The sequence below is a fragment of the Venustampulla echinocandica genome, assembly GCF_003357145.1.
Source record: "Venustampulla echinocandica strain BP 5553 chromosome Unknown scaffold_4, whole genome shotgun sequence".
In the NCBI taxonomy this organism is placed as follows: domain Eukaryota; kingdom Fungi; phylum Ascomycota; class Leotiomycetes; order Helotiales; family Pleuroascaceae; genus Venustampulla; species Venustampulla echinocandica.
In genome coordinates, this window is record NW_022474209.1 from 718,469 (window position 1) to 738,393 (window position 19,925).

Here is a 19,925-nt window from a genome sequence, read left to right on the forward strand (position 1 = left end):
GGAGTGATACGCGGGATCACTGGGAAGCCTCTGTCATTGCCCTAATTTGACTTCGATGATTTAACTTGCATTGAGCGGCGTGTCCGTCACGAGCTGTGGTTGAAGTGTTGATGGGGGCGGGTTTCTCGAAATTGGACGATCGGTCAGACAGAGATACCAGAAGAGCAATTCATTTCTTGATGCCGAGACATGATCTCAGGGAATCTTTAAGTCGGCATCGGTTTACCCCCATCTCCAAGCATTGGCCTGCACTGCCACGGTATAATACCCCTGCGCCCAAATTAGAGCCGAGACAAAGAACGCCCCGGGCTAACAGCGACGATTTGGCGTCTCACGGAGGGTTTTAAGCTTAGTTAAAAGAGTGAGGCGTCTGCAGGCACTTTCCAGATACGTGAGCGCAGTGATTCCTATCGCAAGGCGTCACATCCATCCCGTATCAGTAGCGACGTTCTGGGGGTGGCGGGGGTACGTACGTATGCCATTCAGATCTTACGTCCTCCACTCGATCCAAGATGGATCAAAGCCCGTAAGGATTCAAGAGGGACGATCCAGAATTCAAACGGCGGCAATAGAATGTTTCATATGGGACAACCGATATCGAATATCAGGAAACAGGATCCCTGATAGACTGTTGCTGGTGCACACACTATTCATAGTCTGTCGTCCTATAGACCTCGTATCCCACTGGCTTCGGAGTATCAACTTTATAGAATCTCTTGAACTAAATCCTAGAATAGTGTAACACACTAAAGCCAGCTGTATATCAAAAGTCAGAAGTGCTTTTAGTCTCCTAATCATGATTCGCCTACCGGAAATCCTGCATAAACTGCATAGCGCTAAAGAAACCAAAATCCTGCATCAAGTAGCTGCATCCTGTAACCAGACATTCTGCAAATGGAATGTAGGATTGGGCTTACGACATTTCGCCCCACATCTGTACCCAGCGTCAGGATCAGCATAGGATTAGAACAGCAAGCCGACCCGCGAGACACTTGTCTATGCAGCTTAAGCATACATAACTATCCGCTTCTAACCCAGGCAAACAAACAAAGATCAAGATCTTATGACAACTGCTGTGATGCTTGTGCTTGATTTGAGCAGTACACACATGCCTTGGCCAGTTGTTGGGAAAGTGACAGCAGTAATGGACCCAGTGCAAAAACGAAGAATGCAAAACCGGTTGGCCCAAAGAAATCATCGTACGCGCATTCAACCAGGCGTTAATGCATCCTTGGAGATGCTTGTTCCGTGCTAATCCCGAGGTACTGATGTAGGGCTCAAAAAAAGAGGAGGCCAAATCAATAAGAACAATAAGAGCGAAGAGACAGGGGGAAAGCACCAAGACCATGAGAAGGCTAGTTCCATAAAGCGTACAGCACAGGAACAAGGAGATTTTGGCGGAACAAGCGGAGAAATACCCACTGGTCGACGAGAATCACTCCCCGGCTTCCAGAATAGGGCGAAGTACAACAACACGTATCACCTCTATGGCGATGCTTTCCTCATGCAAGAGCAATCAAGTACGGTATTTAGCACTGATTGCGAAATGAATCTCGATTCCGTGCTCGACAAGGAGCTAAGCAGCTATCGCTACAACGTTCTTAGTGGGGAAAATTTCCTAAATGGGCTGCGTGGAGATGAGACGAGTGCCCACCAAGATCCGATTCTGAGGTTTGATGCCGACGCCATGGGTAAGTATTCCTTGTCCTTTTCCGACCAGCTTTTGACCTCTGAGGTGCAGCATTGTCAAGTCAATGGAGGTTTCATACTCTGCCCGACCATCATCAGATAAAGTCAATCCCGCAAACCAGCCAAATATCCTGTGCCTCACTGCCGCCCTCCCACAGTGTGTCAAGATTTCCCTACGACATGACAATACCGCTAGAATTGGAGTGGCTTTCACAACCGGACTCTACCATTGACAATCCAATGAATAGCACCGAGCATCCAGTGCCTAATTCAAGGGGTAGTGCATCCGGGAGTCCAACAATTCAGGCAAGTTAATTCTCTCCCAGGGTTACAACAGCTTCTCCATTCCGAGCTAATACAGGGTAGCACAATCAAAAGGAAAATAAACACAGAGCTCACTACCACGATAGAACTTCATCCATGAAGTCTTGCTGCTGCGGTTCCTCCGCTGCATTAGAAAACCCCCCTCTCCAAGACTTAGTTGATGTAAGTAGTCGCTCATCGCAGTACCAATACATACTCTCCTGTGTTCAACGAGCTGGGTTCGAAAACTTCGATTCCATGGTCTCCGACTACTACACTTGTCAATTTGAGAAGAACTCAGTGGCAGACCGGGCCCAGAAGACGAGCCGAGGGAAGCATCTCTGCAGTGTTTTGTCAAACCTGCATGAGCACTCAAGGGAGTGGACAACGTCGGAATCGCGTGGATTCCGAGACCAAATTATCAAAGCTGCGGAGGGGATATATGATGAGGAGTTTACCCGCTTTGCCCAACGACGAGAAAAGAAGACCCCCAGGAAGCAATCAGATCCGGCTTTTTCAAGAGATCAGAAGTCGCTAGAAAGTAGTGGATCGAGCGCCCACGAGGATGGGGATGAGGATCACTCTCGCCTATTAAGCGGTGGAATACCAAATTCAGGGACTTTGGGCGAGCTGCATCGGTTGTATCCAAATAAGGTCTGTGATCTGAGGCGCCTCCAAAAACACTACCAGATCTGGCTGACGCATGCATCACCAGCTTCCAAACGTCTGGGCATTGCTAACGGAACTGGCAGGCGCTTCAGGGGCACAAGCTGAGGCGGCCACGCTGATGGCAACATCCTTATTGCACCATACGAGGATGGACCCAAAAGTAGATATAAGATCGTTGATGCTTCGGCTGCTGGATTCACTAGATGAATCGCCTGATATGTGAATTTAGACATTGTTTGTTTGCTCTCCCGTCGAGTCAACTCCGTTTAGATTTTAGAAACGTCAGCGAGTGATCGAATAAACGCAGAAAGAAGTATGACATACTTGCCATCCCTCTGCCTTCAAGATCCCCGGCGCATTCAACCATGCCTTGATTCTATGTGGTTTTAGCAATTCACAGATTTAACGGACTGAAGAAACGAATCATAACTGTTGCTGTAAAATACTCATTATTAGGTTCTCACGCTAGAAGCTCATTGTGTATCATTTTAAAGAAATATACTTCCAAGTCCCGATGCAATATTATACATGAGCGAAAGGATACACCAAATAACAGAGGATGAGAATGGTACCAAAAAAAGTACACCGGAAAAACGTTTAGCACTAAGAAATCAAGAACACAACATCTCCTTTCAAGCCTTGCCTACTAGCATATAATCCCTAAGCCTTAGCTCCTAACTTAGTATTAGCTTGATACCTATTAAAGATAAATTCAGTTATATTATACTACATACCTCATATGAAAATGTCTGAAATTTTGGCATCGAACTAATGCTTTGAAATTCATCAAAACTTGGTGGCCCACTGAAGAATCCCTCTGTTTGATACAAATTGGTTTTATATGGTGTCCAATACGTAGGTGGCGTTGCCTCAATGACCATTCTTGCCATTTTCGCTTGGGTGCTACTTTGGGGGAGGCTTGCTTGGGAGCATTAGCAAAGTTGACCAAAGGCATAGAGGTAGACTAGGGACGCTACCTGGGAAATAAACCACCACTAGTTGACACATCAGACTTTCTTCCAAATATGGAACTACTTGCCGTTGCCGTGCTTGACTCAGAAGATGTGCTAGATACGAACGAAGGCTTTGCTCCAAATCCGTTGATCCTGCGCTCAAATCCGGGGCTAGGACTCCCAATACCGGGGCTAGGACTCCCAATACCGGGGCTAGGACTCCCAAACGGCATCTTAGATTTTGCTCCATCTTCGCCGCTCTTTGTGGTGTTCAGATTGTGTGAGCCAAAAAGAGAGAATGGGCTGGCAGGTTTTGGGTCCTTGGCAGTTTGAGACTCGTTTTTCAAGTTAAACATACTAGGGCTCGACGTATTGTATTCGGGTAGAGTTTCGAAAGGGTTACTCCAAGTAGGGGGAACGTAATGGTTAAAAGGAGAGGAGGTAGCTGGCGACTTTGCACGTTCACTTATCGGCCTCTTCCCGGATTCTTTGCTTCGAACTGGGGACTCCACTTTAGTTCTATCGTTAGATAAGGAAACAAGAGCTAGAACATCAGCTTTGTCTTCAATATAGGTCATATTTGGGTAAAGCTCACAAGACTGGGGCCTCTTGGCATATTGTTTGCATATGCGGGCGCCATTCTCAAGAATTTCTAACCGGCGTACAATTGCAGCCCTCTCTAGAGACTTCTCCTTTGATTCCCCGGCAATTTTCTTAATTATATCAGCATCCATGGAAAATACAGCTGTGGGACAGAAGATCTTCGGCACTTCTCGGATGATAGGTGCTTGGATGGCAAGAGTTGGGACATTATCTGTAAAGAGGTTCATCGCCACCTAGACTGTATTAGCTTGCTCATAGAAGTTTGTAATTAACAAAAGGATCAAGTCCTCACTTCGTAAAATGCATTCATGTTGTTGAAAGCTTCTTCTGCAGCAATCATATCCATATCCGGGGCATCGTTTGGGCTCATGTTTGACAGAAGGCGGCTGATCTCATCGATGGTCATCTTTTGACCGGGTTGTGTAAATTCTTTCTTCAATGTTTCTTCAAGTCCCTTTTTGCTGTCGGCATCCTTTGGCTTGGTATTGTTTATGAAATGATAGTTCGTCGTCAAAGGGTGATCTTTGTGAACTTCCAAAAGTTCATTTAACTTGTCATAAGCCGAGTTCAACTTTTCGTCCATGATTGGGTATAACCAGAAACGCAAGACTTTCTCACAAGCATCCTCATCCGCCAGATATTTTATTGCTAGCTCGAGGAATCTGTTTGCGGCTTCCCAGACGTTTTTGATGTGGAGCCTAGCAAGGTCCTCCCACGGTCGGCTATACTCGCGGAAAAGCTCGCCAACAAGAAGTGGATTTGGGAGACCAGGTAGCTACATTGCCAATGTTAGTTCTTTTGCTCAAACATGCACCAATTCGAGGTAAAATATTCGTACCTCGCGCCCGCGACTACGTTTCAAGAGCTTGCTAGCTTCCTTGATGGCTTTCTCGCGCGTCCGACACTTTGGATCATATGTCTCCTCATCCACAATAACCCAGGAAGCGCCCGATTTTCGCATCTTCTCAGCAAATCTGAAATGCAAATTCATGATGTTTGCACATAACCGCCTCTCAGGGTTCGGGTCGTCTTGAAAGAACTCATGGTCATAGTCGCCCCTCACAGCATCTCGGCAGATACTCTGAAAGGACTGACTGATTGAAATAAGGAAGGATCGCTGCTCCTCAAGTTCCGCTCGACTAGGTCCGAGCCTGTCTTGAATAATTCTTGCAGCTGTAACCTGACTTTGAATATCTTCAACGAGCCTTGGGAGCTCTGTTTGTATTTGGTTAAACAAAACTTTGCTGAGGCGGGTTCGTAAGAATGTAATCCCAACTGTATTTGTGGGTAGACGACTGAAGTGACTTTCCTTAAAGAAAAGATCTTCAAGCTCGTCGCGGGAATGATCCTCATCATTCTTAATGGCCGAGTCGAGATTTTTGACCACATGCCACCCCAATGAAAACTTAACGTCCTCGTTCCTTGCCAAGGCGATGAATGACTCCTCATTCTTAGACCCCTTCACTAAAGTATCGGGTTTAGTGATAATTCCAAGTGTCCGTAAGCCTCGTGGATCAACCTGTCGAGCTCGCTGTAGAATGATCTGGTTGCTAATATCGTTCTTCGAGGATACGACGGCGAGAATGATGCTTCGTGGGTTCTTCAAGTATTGTAGCACTAGATTGTGGACTAGCTGCACATCGCCGGCAGTTTGTGACTTGGTTTCTGAATGGATAAGACCGGGAAGATCAACAAGGGTAAGTTGAGGTTGGGATGGACCACAGAATTCGATTTTTAGGATATCGTTGGAAAAGGATTTTCCAGAACTGGACAGCCCCATGGCATCCCCAGCAGCCTTGAATAACCCTTTGAAGTCATCTTGCGTTGTCAACTCGTGTCCAAATTTCAACAATTGATCCAGTTCGGGCGGTGCTCTGTCTTTCCCTGGCACAATAGACACGGAGATCTCATTTTTCGCTGCTCTGCGAAGAATAACTTCCGTTGCAAATCGAGTACATAAGTTTTCTTGCCTCGGGAATGGGATTCCCGATATTGCTTCTAACACAGAGCTCTTGCCGCTAGACTGGTCTCCACAGACAATCAACTGAGGTAAGGCGACGATTTCGCTCAAGCCTTGAGCGCGGAGAGAATCAACGACATCGAGGAGTTCCATTTGCTCAGCAGATTGCAACCTCTGCAGGGAAGGTAATTTGAGACCATTTGAGTTCGCCATATCGAACTTGTGGTCCCACGCTAGGAAGGCTTTTGCTCCGTGAGTGGAAAATTTGGATAGAAGTGCTTCCGAAAGAATTGTTGGAAAGTACACCCACGAGTTTTGTGGTGCAACCAGTGGTCAAGTTAAAGGTTTCGTTTCCAGGTGTGGTGGTGATCAGTACTAGGCAGTCAGCCGTCCTGTTTCACAATTCCAACATGTTCCAACAATCACACCTAAAGTGCAGGCCGCAGATGCAAAGCCCCCGTTTCTGCAACACGCAGTATGTAGGTCATGGCGGGTAATGTGCAAACCCGCCCAACCTGCATGCGCATAGCCTCATCGCCATGTAGGCAAACGCTACATGGCCAACGCCACAGCGGTATCTTGAGAGCCATGGACTGATCGGAGAGATGGTCTTAGAAATCGGGCGATCTATGTAGAGCAAGCTAAAGTGGCTGCTTGCCTACACCATATCATTCCTGGAGGTTTGATGGCCACATAGAGCCGGGTTATCCATCATCCCTATTCGTATAGTTACCAGCTTGGCCGTTGTCCGATTGTCTGGTAGTGCTTGTGATGCGCCGGGGAGGCCTCAAAGAGGACCAACAAAGAACCCTGCGTATCAGCTGGTTTCCTTGTAGAGAAAGGTGTCTATAAATGGCTGTTGGCAGGTTACAGGGTTTCGGAGAATAAATAGGTAGGTAGAGTAGCTGGGTATAAATACTGTGGCGGCTGATGGGTTTGAAGCACGTGGAGCCGAGTCCTGGAGACTCGAGAATTGCGGCGCGTCCCCCACAGCGATAATTACCAACCCGACCATAACGCATTGTTGACCACCTCCTTTGGCATGCTACTGTAGCAGTATTTCTACTGTCCACATTCACTTATTACGATTCCTTTTACACGCTTTGGAGCCATGCTAAGATCTCTTGTTTCTTGAGAAATTTGAGAAATTCTGTTCTCATTTCTCCCTGTCCAAACACGGTGCAAAAGCATCCGCATTGTTCAGGTAAAGTAAGGAGAGACGCAAAGGTTCTTGTTTCTATGCAATTGAATTAGAACTAATCTCGACTCTTCATATTTCCTAAAAAATCTTCTAAGATGGGTGTGGATGTTGGTAGCAAAGGGCTGGAGGCAAGCATTTGGGCGTCCTCCAGCAACGGACCCTCACGATACACGCCTCGAACTGGAGACTGGACCTGCCTTTCATGTCGCTTTTCGAACTTTGCCAGTCGTCAGGCTTGCTTTCAATGCTCGCTTCCAAAGGAGGAGGCTCTTCGGAGTGCATCGCGAGGAAGTCCTGGTCATCGAAATGGGTTCAAGCCGCACAACCCCACCCCAATATTGGGTATACCCAATACCTCCTCTCCGAGCGGGAACAGAATACAAACATCGCACAATACGCATTCGAATATGCCAGTCAGATGGAGCGAGAGCCGCAGGGGGCCTGCTCATCCTTCGATTAGCCCACTTGACAGATTTGACTGCGAGAAATACGGGCTTGCTACCAGTCGATGGGCTCCTCGTCATACCAATGGATGGCAGGAAAGGGCAGATCGCCCAGAGGTTTTGACTAGGGTAGGTTTGCCTTCTATGCTTCTTCGTAACTCATCACTAACCAGACTATACGAACAGATAGTTTCAGTATCCAAGCCCGAACTTAACACGAAGGACGATGATCCTCGCCGCTCCTCGAAGTCGCCAGACCTTGGTTTACCTTACAAGGTACAACACTTCATACTTAACATGATCCAACGAATAATAGAGGAGGGATGCTATGATTTTGCATCGAGGTGGATACAGAACATCCTGTGTGAGAAGAACTACACATGTTCGCAGGAAGTCGAGCTCCCCGAGTGGAGGAGACTCCTACCAAAATATATCCCAGGCAAAGCCATTAACCCGACATCTACTTCTAATCTGGAGGGCGTATTAGCAAATACTGGACGGATCCGAAACGCGGCCGTCCATCGGCATCTATGTGACAATGCGGACTTACGAAAAATGGCGGGGCACGCTCAAGACCTTATGTTCATGTTCTCGGATGTAACCAGGCAGGAAAATTTTCATCAGCTAAGGATAGAGCTGGATGAATGGGATAAGCTGAATAGTGATGACCCGCAAGCAGCAAGAAATAGACTGGAATCCGCGCTACAGGTAATTAATGAACTACCGATGAATGATATGGATTGGACTCCAAATGCGGAGTCCCTCATGGAAATAGGACCTGAGATCATATCAGAACCTTCAATGGGCGTTAGTCAGAGAAGCTCCATACCACACCACTTTGGAGACGAAATGCAATTGGATTAATTGATTACCAATTTACCAGTATATTCGTCCCTCCTTTCCATTTCTTTCTTTCTATGTTTTGCACCAAAAAGCATTTTTTCCCCCCTATATCCAAAACGTCGTGAAGATCACTGTCCACACATCAGATATCCATTCATAATTTCATAGATTTCTCCCGGAATTATTGCCTGTTTATTAGTACCTCCAAAATACAGCCACATCACTAAGTTGTATTCACAGCCATTTTCAGCGCAATCATTCATAGTTGAATCACACTTGTAGACAGAAACACAATTTGGACTAGTCTATTAGGTACATCACGCAAGGCTTTGATAGTAGTCATGAGCGACAGCCAATCTCCTAGCCTTGATTATTATAAAGACAGGCGTTTATGATACGGGCAGCGATATGATCATTGATTAATTAAATCTGGTAGGAATTGACCCGCTCTCGCAGCATCTGTTTTGGACTTGGAATCATTTACGTTCTCTTGCATTGGTTCTGCTGGAGGACCATCATAACATGTTGGCATCATCTACTTGCCGGTTGTAGACACCACAATCACAAATTGGTATAGGGGTGTTTAAAACCAGTAGTACTTGAAGCTGTAACTGTGTAGCAGTTCCAGAAGTCGGCTCAGACCCAACCCCCTACGGCTCTGGAAGTTGAACTGGTTGTCACTTGACGAATTAATGAATTGGCAACACACTCTAGCCATCGTACTGAAAGTTTAGTTGCTGGTAGTCAGGACTTTAGCGATTGAACAACCAACAATAGTCCTGCGAGTAGGATTAATCGCCGAATTAGGAGCTGCTCATTGTACTCACTCGTCGTCTCCAGAGTTCGAGGACGCTTGACGAACGGAGCAAAATACAACACAACACAACACAAGTACTGAGTGCAAGTAAAGGACCACCAACGTGCTTCAAATATTGAAAATACCAGCAAACGATACAAAGAAGGTAACAAGGAGTACTCGGAATCGTATTCCGAAAGACAAGAAAGCTAAAATGTGCCCTGCAACGAGAGCAAAGAATCCACACCGCGGGATCCGGTAGCAGTTATAGCAAAATGACTCAGCCTTCGGACGGTTCTATAGTAGACCTGTTCGCCGCAGCATTATACTCACTAAGGTTGACGTCTGTTTTATCGTCGCTCTGTTGCGCTAATGCGGCTCAAGACGAAGGATCAACTAAAACAACACAAGAAATGCTACTCATGGGCCAACTACCCCGGATGATTGGTGGCGCTACTCAACAACATCTATGTTCAACCTAGGCTCCTCTTGCGCCGCATCCTTAGCTTGATTATGTATATATTCTGGGCACTACCTCCACGACTTTAAACAGCAAAACGATTAGCACAGCGTTGGATAATTAACAATTAATATGAAAAGGGTATCGTGAAGCCCTGCGAGCCACGCCCGCTAATCTGCTTTGCATCGAACTAAGCTTTTTTAATAGAATGCGTTGCAAGGGCCACGATCCATGATCTATAATGGATTATTGTGCTCTTTGCTTGCGGCGTAGGTAGGGAAGGAGGGATGAAGCCAAATACTTGGTCGTGGACTTTAAATGATCTACCGCAGCTGGAAAACCGGGACGTAGCAGCCTGGCAGGTTCCTTCTTATTTTAATGATATGTAGCACAGAAACTGGCCCTGAAGAGGGCTAATTACCACCATGACTGGCTTTACTTTTCAGTTGCTTGCTCTCCTCTGCACGGTTCTTGGACTTGTTTCCGCTGAAAGTTCTGGGAACATAAAGTTACACAAATCCTGTGCTCAGTTTGGGGGGATAATTGACGACATATTCAACGATATTGTCAATCAAACAACTGTGGTACATCAGAAAATGAGGAGGGTTCAAGCCAATGACCCTGCCACTTCTCTGCCCGAAAGAACAGTGGTTTTAAACACGTTCGATTCGTTCTTCGGCCTAGGCAAGGGCGGAGATGTTTGCGCGAAAAATGTCATAGGTACGTCGGATGTGTAGCTGCTTCTCGAGTTCAGTTGATGCTGAATCATAAAAAAGATACCCTGGATGTAGTAATGAACCTCCGCGCCAACGAACCCCGGTTTACCATATACTGCAGTGAGGATGGTCTTTATCATAAAACAGAGACAAACAACAAGGGTGGCCCAATCGTGGAGTCACCCGGGTTCCAATGGATTTTTCGTAAGATCCAACTCGTTGATAATGCACTTCTGAGTAGTAGTGCTGATATTGTAAAATAGAAGATCCAGATGCCCCAGATATCCGCCCCCAACGGATGGCATTGGGTTTTATGCGATGTGTCGACACAGCCGCAAACGGGTTGATACAGGTGGCGTATGTCTCTGATAGAGAAAGAATTATTCTCTGTCCAAGCTTCGCATCACTCCCGGATCGATCTGCAAATCCCCACATTCCACTTCCGGACGGAACACAACTTGACGATCAAAGAAGCAAGACAACAACTATGTTCCACGAACTCCTACATATCATGGCCCCAGACAGTAAGTAGCCTAGCTACGGGTCCATAATTACCAACTTAGGCAACTGTTGACATCACGTTACAGTGGTTGGAGATCAATCCGGCGGTGTAGCCAAAGGCGGGGAGAGATATAACTTTGCCGGAATCCACTCCCTGGCAGGACCACCGGACAGTGTTAGAAACCCGCATTCCATTGCAATGTATTGCCTGGCACTTTGGCTCGGAGGAAACGACTGGAGTACCGGAGTTGCGAGACCATACCCTCTATAAAAGTATAGTGGAATAGGCTGTTTTGATCCCTAGTTTCTCAAACAGTCTTGCATACACAAAACTACTCAGTAGATCAGGAGTTGTTTCTCGAATCAGCATATGATCCGAATGCCAGCTTCAGACCGAGAAGTCTCGTCGCGGATCATAGACCAGCGGGCACAAATTTTGTCACAGCCCTACCTATCGACGGCTGAAGCAAGCAAAATCCAGAAGGTCCACACCAACTCCAGCGGTAGCGAATTCATTACGACTTCAAGTCCGCCCACTTTGACCAAGGGAGTGTCTCTGTGTCGTAGTAGTAGGCTCTTGGGCTTTCGCCCAACTCTTAAGCGGAGACTACCACAGAGCGCGAATGGTGTTGCTCAACTTTGCTCCTGGGGGATTTTGACCAGCCAGTAGCGAAAATACTGGAAATCCCGCCCTTGCTACGGATTGTAGTTTCGCAAAACTCCTCTAGCAGCACTACCCAGCATTTTCCTGGGCCACCACTACACTGGCTATAGTGATGGTTTTGGCTTTATCGAAGGTCCAACGGGGAGTGGCAGGTGGGAAACGGTTTCAAAAGTCTTGCCAGAGAATTGAGAGAGGGGTACTCTAACGAGGGTGGGTTGGGTTTGGTGGAACGGCGCAGCGAACCCAAGTCCTCGCCTTGACTCTTTAAAGGCTTGAAATGTCAACAAATGGCGAAAGTTACGAGATATACCTGAATATCCTTAGTGTATAAAAATCAAAGACTGAGGCTAGTAAGCCGTGTAGCTTCATGGGTGAGATAATCAGCTCACCTACCAGTGCGTTGAATGTATGTCCACGTTCGTTTCACGTCATCCCACCGCTTCCATCGATACCAGCGTCTTGAGGCGGTTCAAAGGTCCCGAGCTAGGTGCGCTGGCGATGTTTTTGTTTTCGTATTCCACTGTGTAGTCAACCTCCAGGAATGGGGGCATGATAGCTGTAGGCCATCAGGGGATTATAGAACAAGGAAACCATAAGGTACCTAGGCAATAAATCTCATTTCACATGATATGGTGGGGATTTCAACGACCATCAACAAAGGTTAAGCTAAAGGTTTGTTTAAACAGTGAAACGGTTATTAGATATAGATCCCTCCTGGGAGCTGTCAGCACTAGTGGTGGGGCATGGCTCTTGCTGGGTTACTTAAGGTACGTAGTACCTTAGCATTAGCATTACCTAATGCTCGTACCTACACCACCAGTGCTATCCTCGCCAGACAACCATGGAATTGTGTCAATATTTACAATTACAGCGCGTCTCCCTCTATCTCTAGTACTCTTCCAATTAATACCCCAACTCCCCTCAACAATGAACAACACCACACACCTAACATCGCTGTCCCTCCCGCCCTCCTCCCAAACAGCCAACCATACACAGTCCCAGTCGCAATCCCTCTCGACTCTTGCTTCGTCCGTATCCTCCCTCCGCTCCTCACTCACCCTCCTCGACTCCTCCATCTCCATCCTCGACTCCGGAATATCTGATTTCCCCCGTCTGAAAACAGTGCTGAGCTCTACAAGGGTACGCTTCTGCATCCCCTTCCCTCCTATAACACCACAACCGCTCCCAAACAACCTAACTAACGAGAACTACATGAGAAATAGCATTTCGAACTCACCCCGCAGACAACCCTCCAATCCGCACAACAGTCCCTAGCCGCCGAACTCTCCCCCGCAATAACCACCCTACTCCAGCGGTGCGAATCGCACGTGGCGAAATTAGAGCGGCGAGAGGGATCATTAATTGCACGAGCGGAGCTACTGGAGGGGAGATTGACGGATCCTGGAGAGGGCTTGAGGAAGAAGAGGAGTTTGGAGAGAATCCTTGCGGGGAAGGCGAGTGGTAGTACTGCGGGGAAGGGGATGGAGGAGAAGGTTTTGAGATTGAAGGCTTTGAGACAGAAGAAGGAGAGGTTGGGCTATGCGGTTGAGAGATTGGGATTGCAGAGTCAGCAAAGGCAGAGGCAGCTGAGGATGAGTGTTGCGGCTGGAGCTCAGCTTGGCGGAGGTGAGTGAGCGAACAGTTAATGGGAATCGGGGACAGACGTGTTTGAGCACGACGAATCGGGCCACGGGTATGGCGTTCTGGGAGTTAAAACAAGGGTAAGGTTGATAGAAAACATTGGGCATTAAGGAGCCATGATGATATTGGTCTATTAACTGGTCTATGGTCTATGGTCTATATACCCCCTGCTATACATCAAATGCATCGAAAACACAAACAGCCGAAACCGATCATTTGTCGGTACGAAACAGGCATACATCAAATATCATCCATACACATCATACATTACGCATCAACCTTTCCCTCCTCCCCACCTTCGCTCTCACCTACAACCAATTCTTCCACGCCCATACCAACAAACTCCTCAAAACCTACTCCTCTAAACCCCTCCTCAACAACCCACTTCCTGCCCGCATCCCCTTTCACCAACGCCTCGCATGCCTTCCCTACAACGAGCAGACCAGGCGGTCTGCTCCCTTCACTCTCTACAGCACGAGCCACAAATTCAAGTGTTGTCCGAATCACACGCTGGTCAGGACAACTAGCTCTCTCGATCACAGCACATGGCGTGGAAAGGGGCCAGAGTTTGCGGGTTTTATCAATAACCTCCTTTTCAGGCTCGGCCTCATCAGCAGGAAGAATAACCTTTGCATCGGGGGAATCCCAGGTAGTAAGGTCTGCAACGAGGGCAGCTATCCGATGAAGCGCCATAAGGAAGACGACTGTTCTAGTAGCAACGGATTCCGGCGGTGCAGCAGGCTTCCCCTTCCTGCCGGTGCCGGTGCATATCAGGACTTGATCACTGATGCCCCTCTGTGTTGCAGGGATTGTGGCAAACATCGGTGCACTGAGAGCAGAGGTGATACCTGGCAGAACGCATATATCCTTCTCATATCCCTCCTTGCGGAAGAACTCGTATTCTTCTCCTCCTCGACCGTATAGATACGGATCCCCTTGCTTGAGCCGGAGTACTGTTTTCCCTGCCTTAACACCAGCGAGTGCCATGGAGAGTAATTCTTCTTGCGCCTGATCTGCGTTGCCGGGGAATTTTCGCGCTATATGCACTGGTGTGCGACGTGGGATGAGGTCCAAGACACCGGATGGTACGAGCTTGTCGGCCAGGATGAGGTCTGCAGATAGCATGGCTTTGTGTGTCGCGCGGGTAAGAAGATCGGGATGCCCTGGGCCGCTTCCTGCTAGGATTATGCGACCTTTCTTGGCGTTGGGTGAGGAGGGGTTGGGTATGTGGTTGAGGGGGGATGATGTTGAAGCGGAAGCTGGATTTGCAGTGTAGGATCTCATCACTGCTTCTACATCTGCGTCGGTGATATTTGCCAGTCGTCGAAGCGGCCAGTATTCACAAATCTGCGAGAGCCATCTCATTCGTCTGTTCTTCGCCGCATCCAGATCGGCTTCTGTGACGAGTTTATTAAATGTTGATGATTGGTCGACGGATTCTTCTTCGTCGAGGTCGCCGGCGCCAGAGAAAGCAAGGTGGGAGTGGTGATCTTCTTCTTGGATGCCCCGCCGGATCGTGCCCAGACGGGAACATGCTGCGCCGAGTTGAGGAGGGAGAGTAGAGACAATTTCGCGTCGTATGCGTGATGAAAGTTTGCAACCGCGGCCATTGGTGGTTACCCCAATTTGTAGGGGCCCGTCGGTGTGGGTTGAGAGGAGGCTGAATGTGCAGAGGGAGGGCGCGTCTGCGACGTTGACGGGAATCCGATTGCGCCTGCATAGCTGGGAGATGTGGGTGCCTTTTAAATGTATTAGGATCAGTCATGCTATGCTAATGAATACATCGCAAGTAAAATATGTTTGGGAATGGGGTGTAAGAGGCATTCATACTTAACGGATCTCGAGGACCAGAGGTTACAAACACAGCATCCACGACACAATTGATCTCGTCCCTCCCAAGTCTCAGCACATCCTCGTCTTCAAATGCCTTCCTTAGCCATTTAACCTCCCCGTTTTCTATCCTTCGCTGCAGGGCATAGTGAAGATCTGCTGTTTCCGGCGCAATGAGCAAAGGTTTGGCGCCAACCTGGAGCGATTTGGTGCATCGTGCTGCGGCCAGTGGGTTCGAGCCGACAATGAGGTGGACGTGTGAGCTCGCATCAACCGCCGTTAAGAGGGAGACGGATATGGATGCTGATGTCATTATGAACGGAGCCTCTCTGCTTGGTTCAGTCTAAAGAATAGAAGGTCATAAAGGTTCTCGCTCGTGAATTTATCGTTCCGAAGGCCCAGGAACTAATAATCATAACGGACCGAGGATGGAACCAGCGTGGGGTAAGGGATTACTGACATGGAAGGAGTTATAATGGGGGGAAAAGAAAAGGAGGAATAAGATATCTCAATGCCTGGCTGGAAGCGTGTTACTAATAGTGGGGGTTATCTGGGAGGTCTTATCCTTCTCCACTCCCACGCAGAGCTTGTTGGTTTCCCAGGAGATGTAAATATGTATCCATAAGCTATATATGGATTGTCGTGCTTTCATATGCTGATTGTTGATATCGATGGCGATAAAGCTTCCGAGCAATAATTTTCGTAGGGATGAAGACGTCTTATCGAACCAATGAGCGTCCAAGGATTTACCACCCGGTTGACCCCGCGGAAATGTGGGCTTGTAGCGCTAATTGACTTCCGACAACAGCAATCACTTCCTGAGAAACACCATAATCATTATCTAAATGATCAGAGAAACTCAAAATGATTCCTTTATTGGCGCTCACGAAACCCTTTGATTCACTTGACCAATGCCGGGATATATTCTAAGCCGCATTGCGTTACTCCAACCGCATCGAGCTATGTGACCCTATCATCTATGTCCAACTTTCCCAATCAAAGGATGAAGAATGCATTGTACGTAAAGATACTAAAGGTTGCTCCTTTATCCTTCCGAGAGAATAGAATTCCCGCTCGAAACCTTCTCCTATAGGTTGTATACACCTAGTAACTAACAAGTTGTACGTAATTGGAGAACTAAAGGACCAGTGGTATTGGTTAATATTTTTATCGCCCTGAAGCGAGAGTCTAGAAATAACTACGTATAGTACTCGATCTATTATTTCTATATCTCGATAGCTCGAATAATCTATCTGTTAACAGCTACTTATAGTACTTTCTTTATCGCTCTAAGAGCAGGTCTATTAATCTCCAAGACCCTCTCTCACCCCATCCCGTAGATATCGATGAGAGATAACTCCGAACAGACTTCTCCCATCGAATATAACATGCAAGAGCTATCCTATCTAGCAAGAAAAGCACACTTGTCACCGATATACAAATTATCCGCTCTCTGTAATAGAGTAGCTCTTTGCCTAGGGGCTCCAGCTTTGGACGAACAGAGAAGTCAACATTGCGCATGGTAAAAATAGGTGGACTAATAGCTAGCCTTCCTATCTATTGCGCAGTTTCATCAAGCAACAGGTCACAATATGGAACCTATTTTGGAATCGATGAGGGAACCAGTGGAATTGACAGCGGAGGAGGAAGTTATTCCATGCTCAAAATTGACGGCAGCGGAGGGAGCTATTTTAGAATGGGTAATCGCACTAGTATCAAACTCAGAATTAGCAGAGGAAGAAACTATAAAACCTATTTTGGGACCGATAAGGGAACTGGTGTTAGACTCAAAATTGACATCAAAGGATAAATTCATGTTATTAATGAAAAATCCAAGTTCTTGTGGTCCCCAAGGTGCATAAAGAGCCTGCTTCTTGAAATTTGTAAGAAGCCGAGGCAGGGAGAGACACCGGATATGGAATGGTCTATATGCGGGAGTGTGGGTTGGGAGAAGATGAAGCCTTTTGAGGATTATGATCCTATTGCTCGCTCTGAAGTAGATGTGTACGCATATATGTTACACAAGTATGTCCAGAGCTGGAACGCCTTCCGAGTGGCTAGGTATAATTCCCCCCGCCTTCGCTCTAACAAGGCGATGCAGATGTGGAACCAGACCCAGAAAAATATGTTTGAGCCCATAAGCAAAAGCTGTCAACTGGCGAAGTTTACAGAGGTAACGGTAAATACTTTAGAAAATTGCAAAGACTTCGGAGAGCTGCTAGCAGCCGTCGAAGGATTGACCGTGGAGTCGCAAGATCTGGCGACTTGCTGTCCAGCGTATTTAAAAAAGTCGTTACTTCAATTCTGTAGGCAGCCGAGGCAGGGAGAGGTACCGGATATAGATTCATCTATATGCCGGGATCTGAAGTGGCAGGAGAGGGAGACTTGTGAGGATTATGGCGATAATGCTCTCTTCGAATCGGAGGTGTACGGAATTGTCTTCTGTAGGTATGTTGAGTACTAGAACTACATCCGAGAAGTCAGGTATAGTACCGCAAGCGTAGACGCTTACAAGGCGGTGTTTATACAGGCAACGGTAAAAGCTTTGGAAAATTGCTATGACTTCGAAGAGCTGCGGGCAGGCATAGAAGGATTGACCGTGGAGTTGCAAGACACGTTCTGGCCTCCTGGGGAATAAGCTAAGAGTTCTAGGTATATTTGAGAGCAAACGACAATTATTGATATTCAACAATATATTTTCTTTTTTAAATCCTAGGGTCTTTTCTTAAAGTTCCATCTTTTCATCTCTCCCCGCACAAAAAGAATGATCCACAGGCTGTATTCCGGCCAACTTTTAAAAAGTAATTCTAACTACTTTACTGCCCACTTCCCGATACCTTAATATCAACCTCCACCCTCCGACCCCCCCCCATTTTATATCATTATTAGGCCCGGAACAATAATTTTCATTTCTATTAGTAACTATCCTGCAACCACTATCTTAATTGATTCGTTTTTATATAGAAAATTACCTGTGATTGTTATAGATAGCAATAAATAAAATATATTCTTGGAGTAATACACCTTTAATGAAACCACAGTTGTCAGTCTAATTACGTATATACTAGTAGTTTCCTTTACAAAATCGATCCTCCGAGATACCGATAATAAACACCCAAATTTTAAAAATAAAGGCTAATGTCCCTCCCTGCGTAGCGAAAAACCCTACGTGCAGAGACAAATCTGTTATTAAATTTCTCTCTTGCAAGTGTTTAAATTTACAGTCAGTTAGACATTGTTCCTTAACCATTTCTTTAATAAGATTCAATCTCCAATAAAAAATTATTGCAGTCTTGGTTATGTTGTCGATTATCCTGTCCACAGCGTTAATAGCTACTTTAGCGGTTTCCCCTTGTTACATTACGACTATCAGCTCAATTTCACTTCTCGGGACTATAGAAAGAAGGCTCCATGATAAGAAAATAGTATATCAAGCTTTAAAAATCCAAAGCACTTAGACATTTAGGTTCCGGGTTTATCCGGAAAATAAGGGAGGAGGCAGATAAAACGCTGAGCGTCTCGATAAAGATAAAAAGACTTCACGTCACACAATAAAGGAAGATATTGCACCTACAAAGAACGTTCTAGTCGCCTTTGTACTATATTGGACATCCACACACGTCGAGATTCTTTGCCCATTCGCATCGTATGATACAAAGGTACATGACCATGGCTATTCCACACTGACAGAAAATTGCATTGTTTAGCAAAGGCAGAAAACATAAAGTGACGATGAATTCTTCGGGCCCTCTTTCGTATGGTCGCTCACGAAATTAGCTTCCGTCTTGAACAGTGTTGAAATTTCTAGTCAGCCACAAAACCTAGATATACTATAGCTAGCCAGATTTTTGAATATAAAGCTGAGAATAAGGCGACAAGGCCATAGTTCTTCATTATCACATGCTCTAAACTATATTCTTGAATAATACCAGGAACATGCTATAATTCTTCGAGAAGATACTAGAAATCAAGTAGCAATTACTAACTACTATAAAGGTACATGCTCCTCTTTGATCCTCTATAGTATAAAGAGAAAAGAAGATAATTAAATAGAATTTATATCTATATACTATAAAACTTTTGTATATATATTTCTCTTTAAGCGCGTGTAGAGCGAACATTACTTGCTACTATTTACTAGTTCAGGCGTAGTTCTACTACCATTTAGACTAGTAAAGCTACGAGTCGATATCTCTTTAAGTGTTACTTTACTGTTATTAATTAACGTCCCGCAATTGTCCTAGCCCTTCCTGTTTTACCTCTTGTTGCATAGCTGAAAAATGATTGAGACAAGCAATAGCTGTTGGGTGCTGAGTACCGAGCTTGTACTTGTAGCCGTCGCATGCTCTCTGGTAAAGTCCTAAAGCCTCTTTATACCGCTTACGCCTATGTAAAAGATAAGCAAGGTTGTAAACGCTCGTCAGCGTATCGGGGTGCTGTTCGCCTAGCTCTTTCTCCCTCCCTTTCAACGTTCGCCGGCTCAGCTTCTCCGCCTCGTCGTACTTCCCCTGGTCTCGTAGTACCGACGCTAGGTTACTTACGCTCGTCAGCGTATAAAGGTGCTGTTCACCTAGCTCCTTCTCCTTCCCTTCCAGCGCTCGCCAGCTCAGCTTCTCTGCCTCGTCGTACTTCCCCTGGTCTCGTAGTACCGAC

The 19,925-nt window shown here is 46.4% G+C and overlaps 7 protein-coding genes across 7 annotated transcripts in view; 4 read left to right on the forward strand and 3 right to left on the reverse strand.

The window, feature by feature from the left end:
* Positions 1-1,144: 1,144 nt before the first annotated feature.
* BP5553_06528 (uncharacterized protein) lies at positions 1,145-2,884 on the forward strand (the record flags this gene model as incomplete). Its single annotated transcript, XM_032015151.1, has 5 exons — positions 1,145-1,199; positions 1,263-1,691; positions 1,886-1,950; positions 2,056-2,646; positions 2,708-2,884. The coding sequence occupies 5 exons, from the start codon at positions 1,145-1,147 to the stop codon at positions 2,882-2,884; spliced, it is 1,317 nt and encodes a 438-aa protein (XP_031868572.1).
* Positions 2,885-3,293: 409 nt separating this feature from the next.
* BP5553_06529 (Uncharacterized protein) lies at positions 3,294-6,390 on the reverse strand (the record flags this gene model as incomplete). The annotated part of the gene is made up of 5 exons (XM_032015152.1): positions 3,294-3,335; positions 3,396-3,583; positions 3,652-4,450; positions 4,510-4,992; positions 5,056-6,390. The coding sequence occupies 5 exons, from the start codon at positions 6,388-6,390 to the stop codon at positions 3,294-3,296; spliced, it is 2,847 nt and encodes a 948-aa protein (XP_031868573.1).
* A 1,083-nt stretch (positions 6,391-7,473) lies between these two features.
* Positions 7,474-8,685, forward strand: BP5553_06530 (uncharacterized protein; the record flags this gene model as incomplete). The annotated part of the gene is made up of 2 exons (XM_032015153.1): positions 7,474-7,950; positions 8,008-8,685. The coding sequence occupies 2 exons, from the start codon at positions 7,474-7,476 to the stop codon at positions 8,683-8,685; spliced, it is 1,155 nt and encodes a 384-aa protein (XP_031868574.1).
* Positions 8,686-10,345: 1,660 nt separating this feature from the next.
* On the forward strand, positions 10,346-11,408 carry BP5553_06531 (uncharacterized protein; the record flags this gene model as incomplete). The annotated part of the gene is made up of 4 exons (XM_032015154.1): positions 10,346-10,640; positions 10,697-10,840; positions 10,900-11,160; positions 11,224-11,408. The coding sequence occupies 4 exons, from the start codon at positions 10,346-10,348 to the stop codon at positions 11,406-11,408; spliced, it is 885 nt and encodes a 294-aa protein (XP_031868575.1).
* Positions 11,409-12,728: 1,320 nt separating this feature from the next.
* BP5553_06532 (uncharacterized protein) lies at positions 12,729-13,435 on the forward strand (the record flags this gene model as incomplete). The annotated part of the gene is made up of 2 exons (XM_032015155.1): positions 12,729-12,941; positions 13,025-13,435. 2 exons carry the CDS (start codon positions 12,729-12,731, stop codon positions 13,433-13,435), a joined length of 624 nt encoding a protein of 207 aa, XP_031868576.1.
* Positions 13,436-13,709: 274 nt separating this feature from the next.
* Positions 13,710-15,585, reverse strand: BP5553_06533 (Tetrapyrrole methylase; the record flags this gene model as incomplete). Its single annotated transcript, XM_032015156.1, has 2 exons — positions 13,710-15,181; positions 15,273-15,585. 2 exons carry the CDS (start codon positions 15,583-15,585, stop codon positions 13,710-13,712), a joined length of 1,785 nt encoding a protein of 594 aa, XP_031868577.1.
* Positions 15,586-19,489: 3,904 nt separating this feature from the next.
* Positions 19,490-19,925, reverse strand: part of BP5553_06534 (uncharacterized protein) — a gene marked incomplete at both ends in the record, with an annotated part of 2,574 nt that continues 2,138 nt past the window's right edge. The window contains one exon of the mRNA XM_032015157.1: positions 19,490-19,906. Coding sequence (XP_031868578.1) covers positions 19,490-19,906 — 417 coding nt within the window. The remainder of the gene's footprint in view (positions 19,907-19,925) is intronic.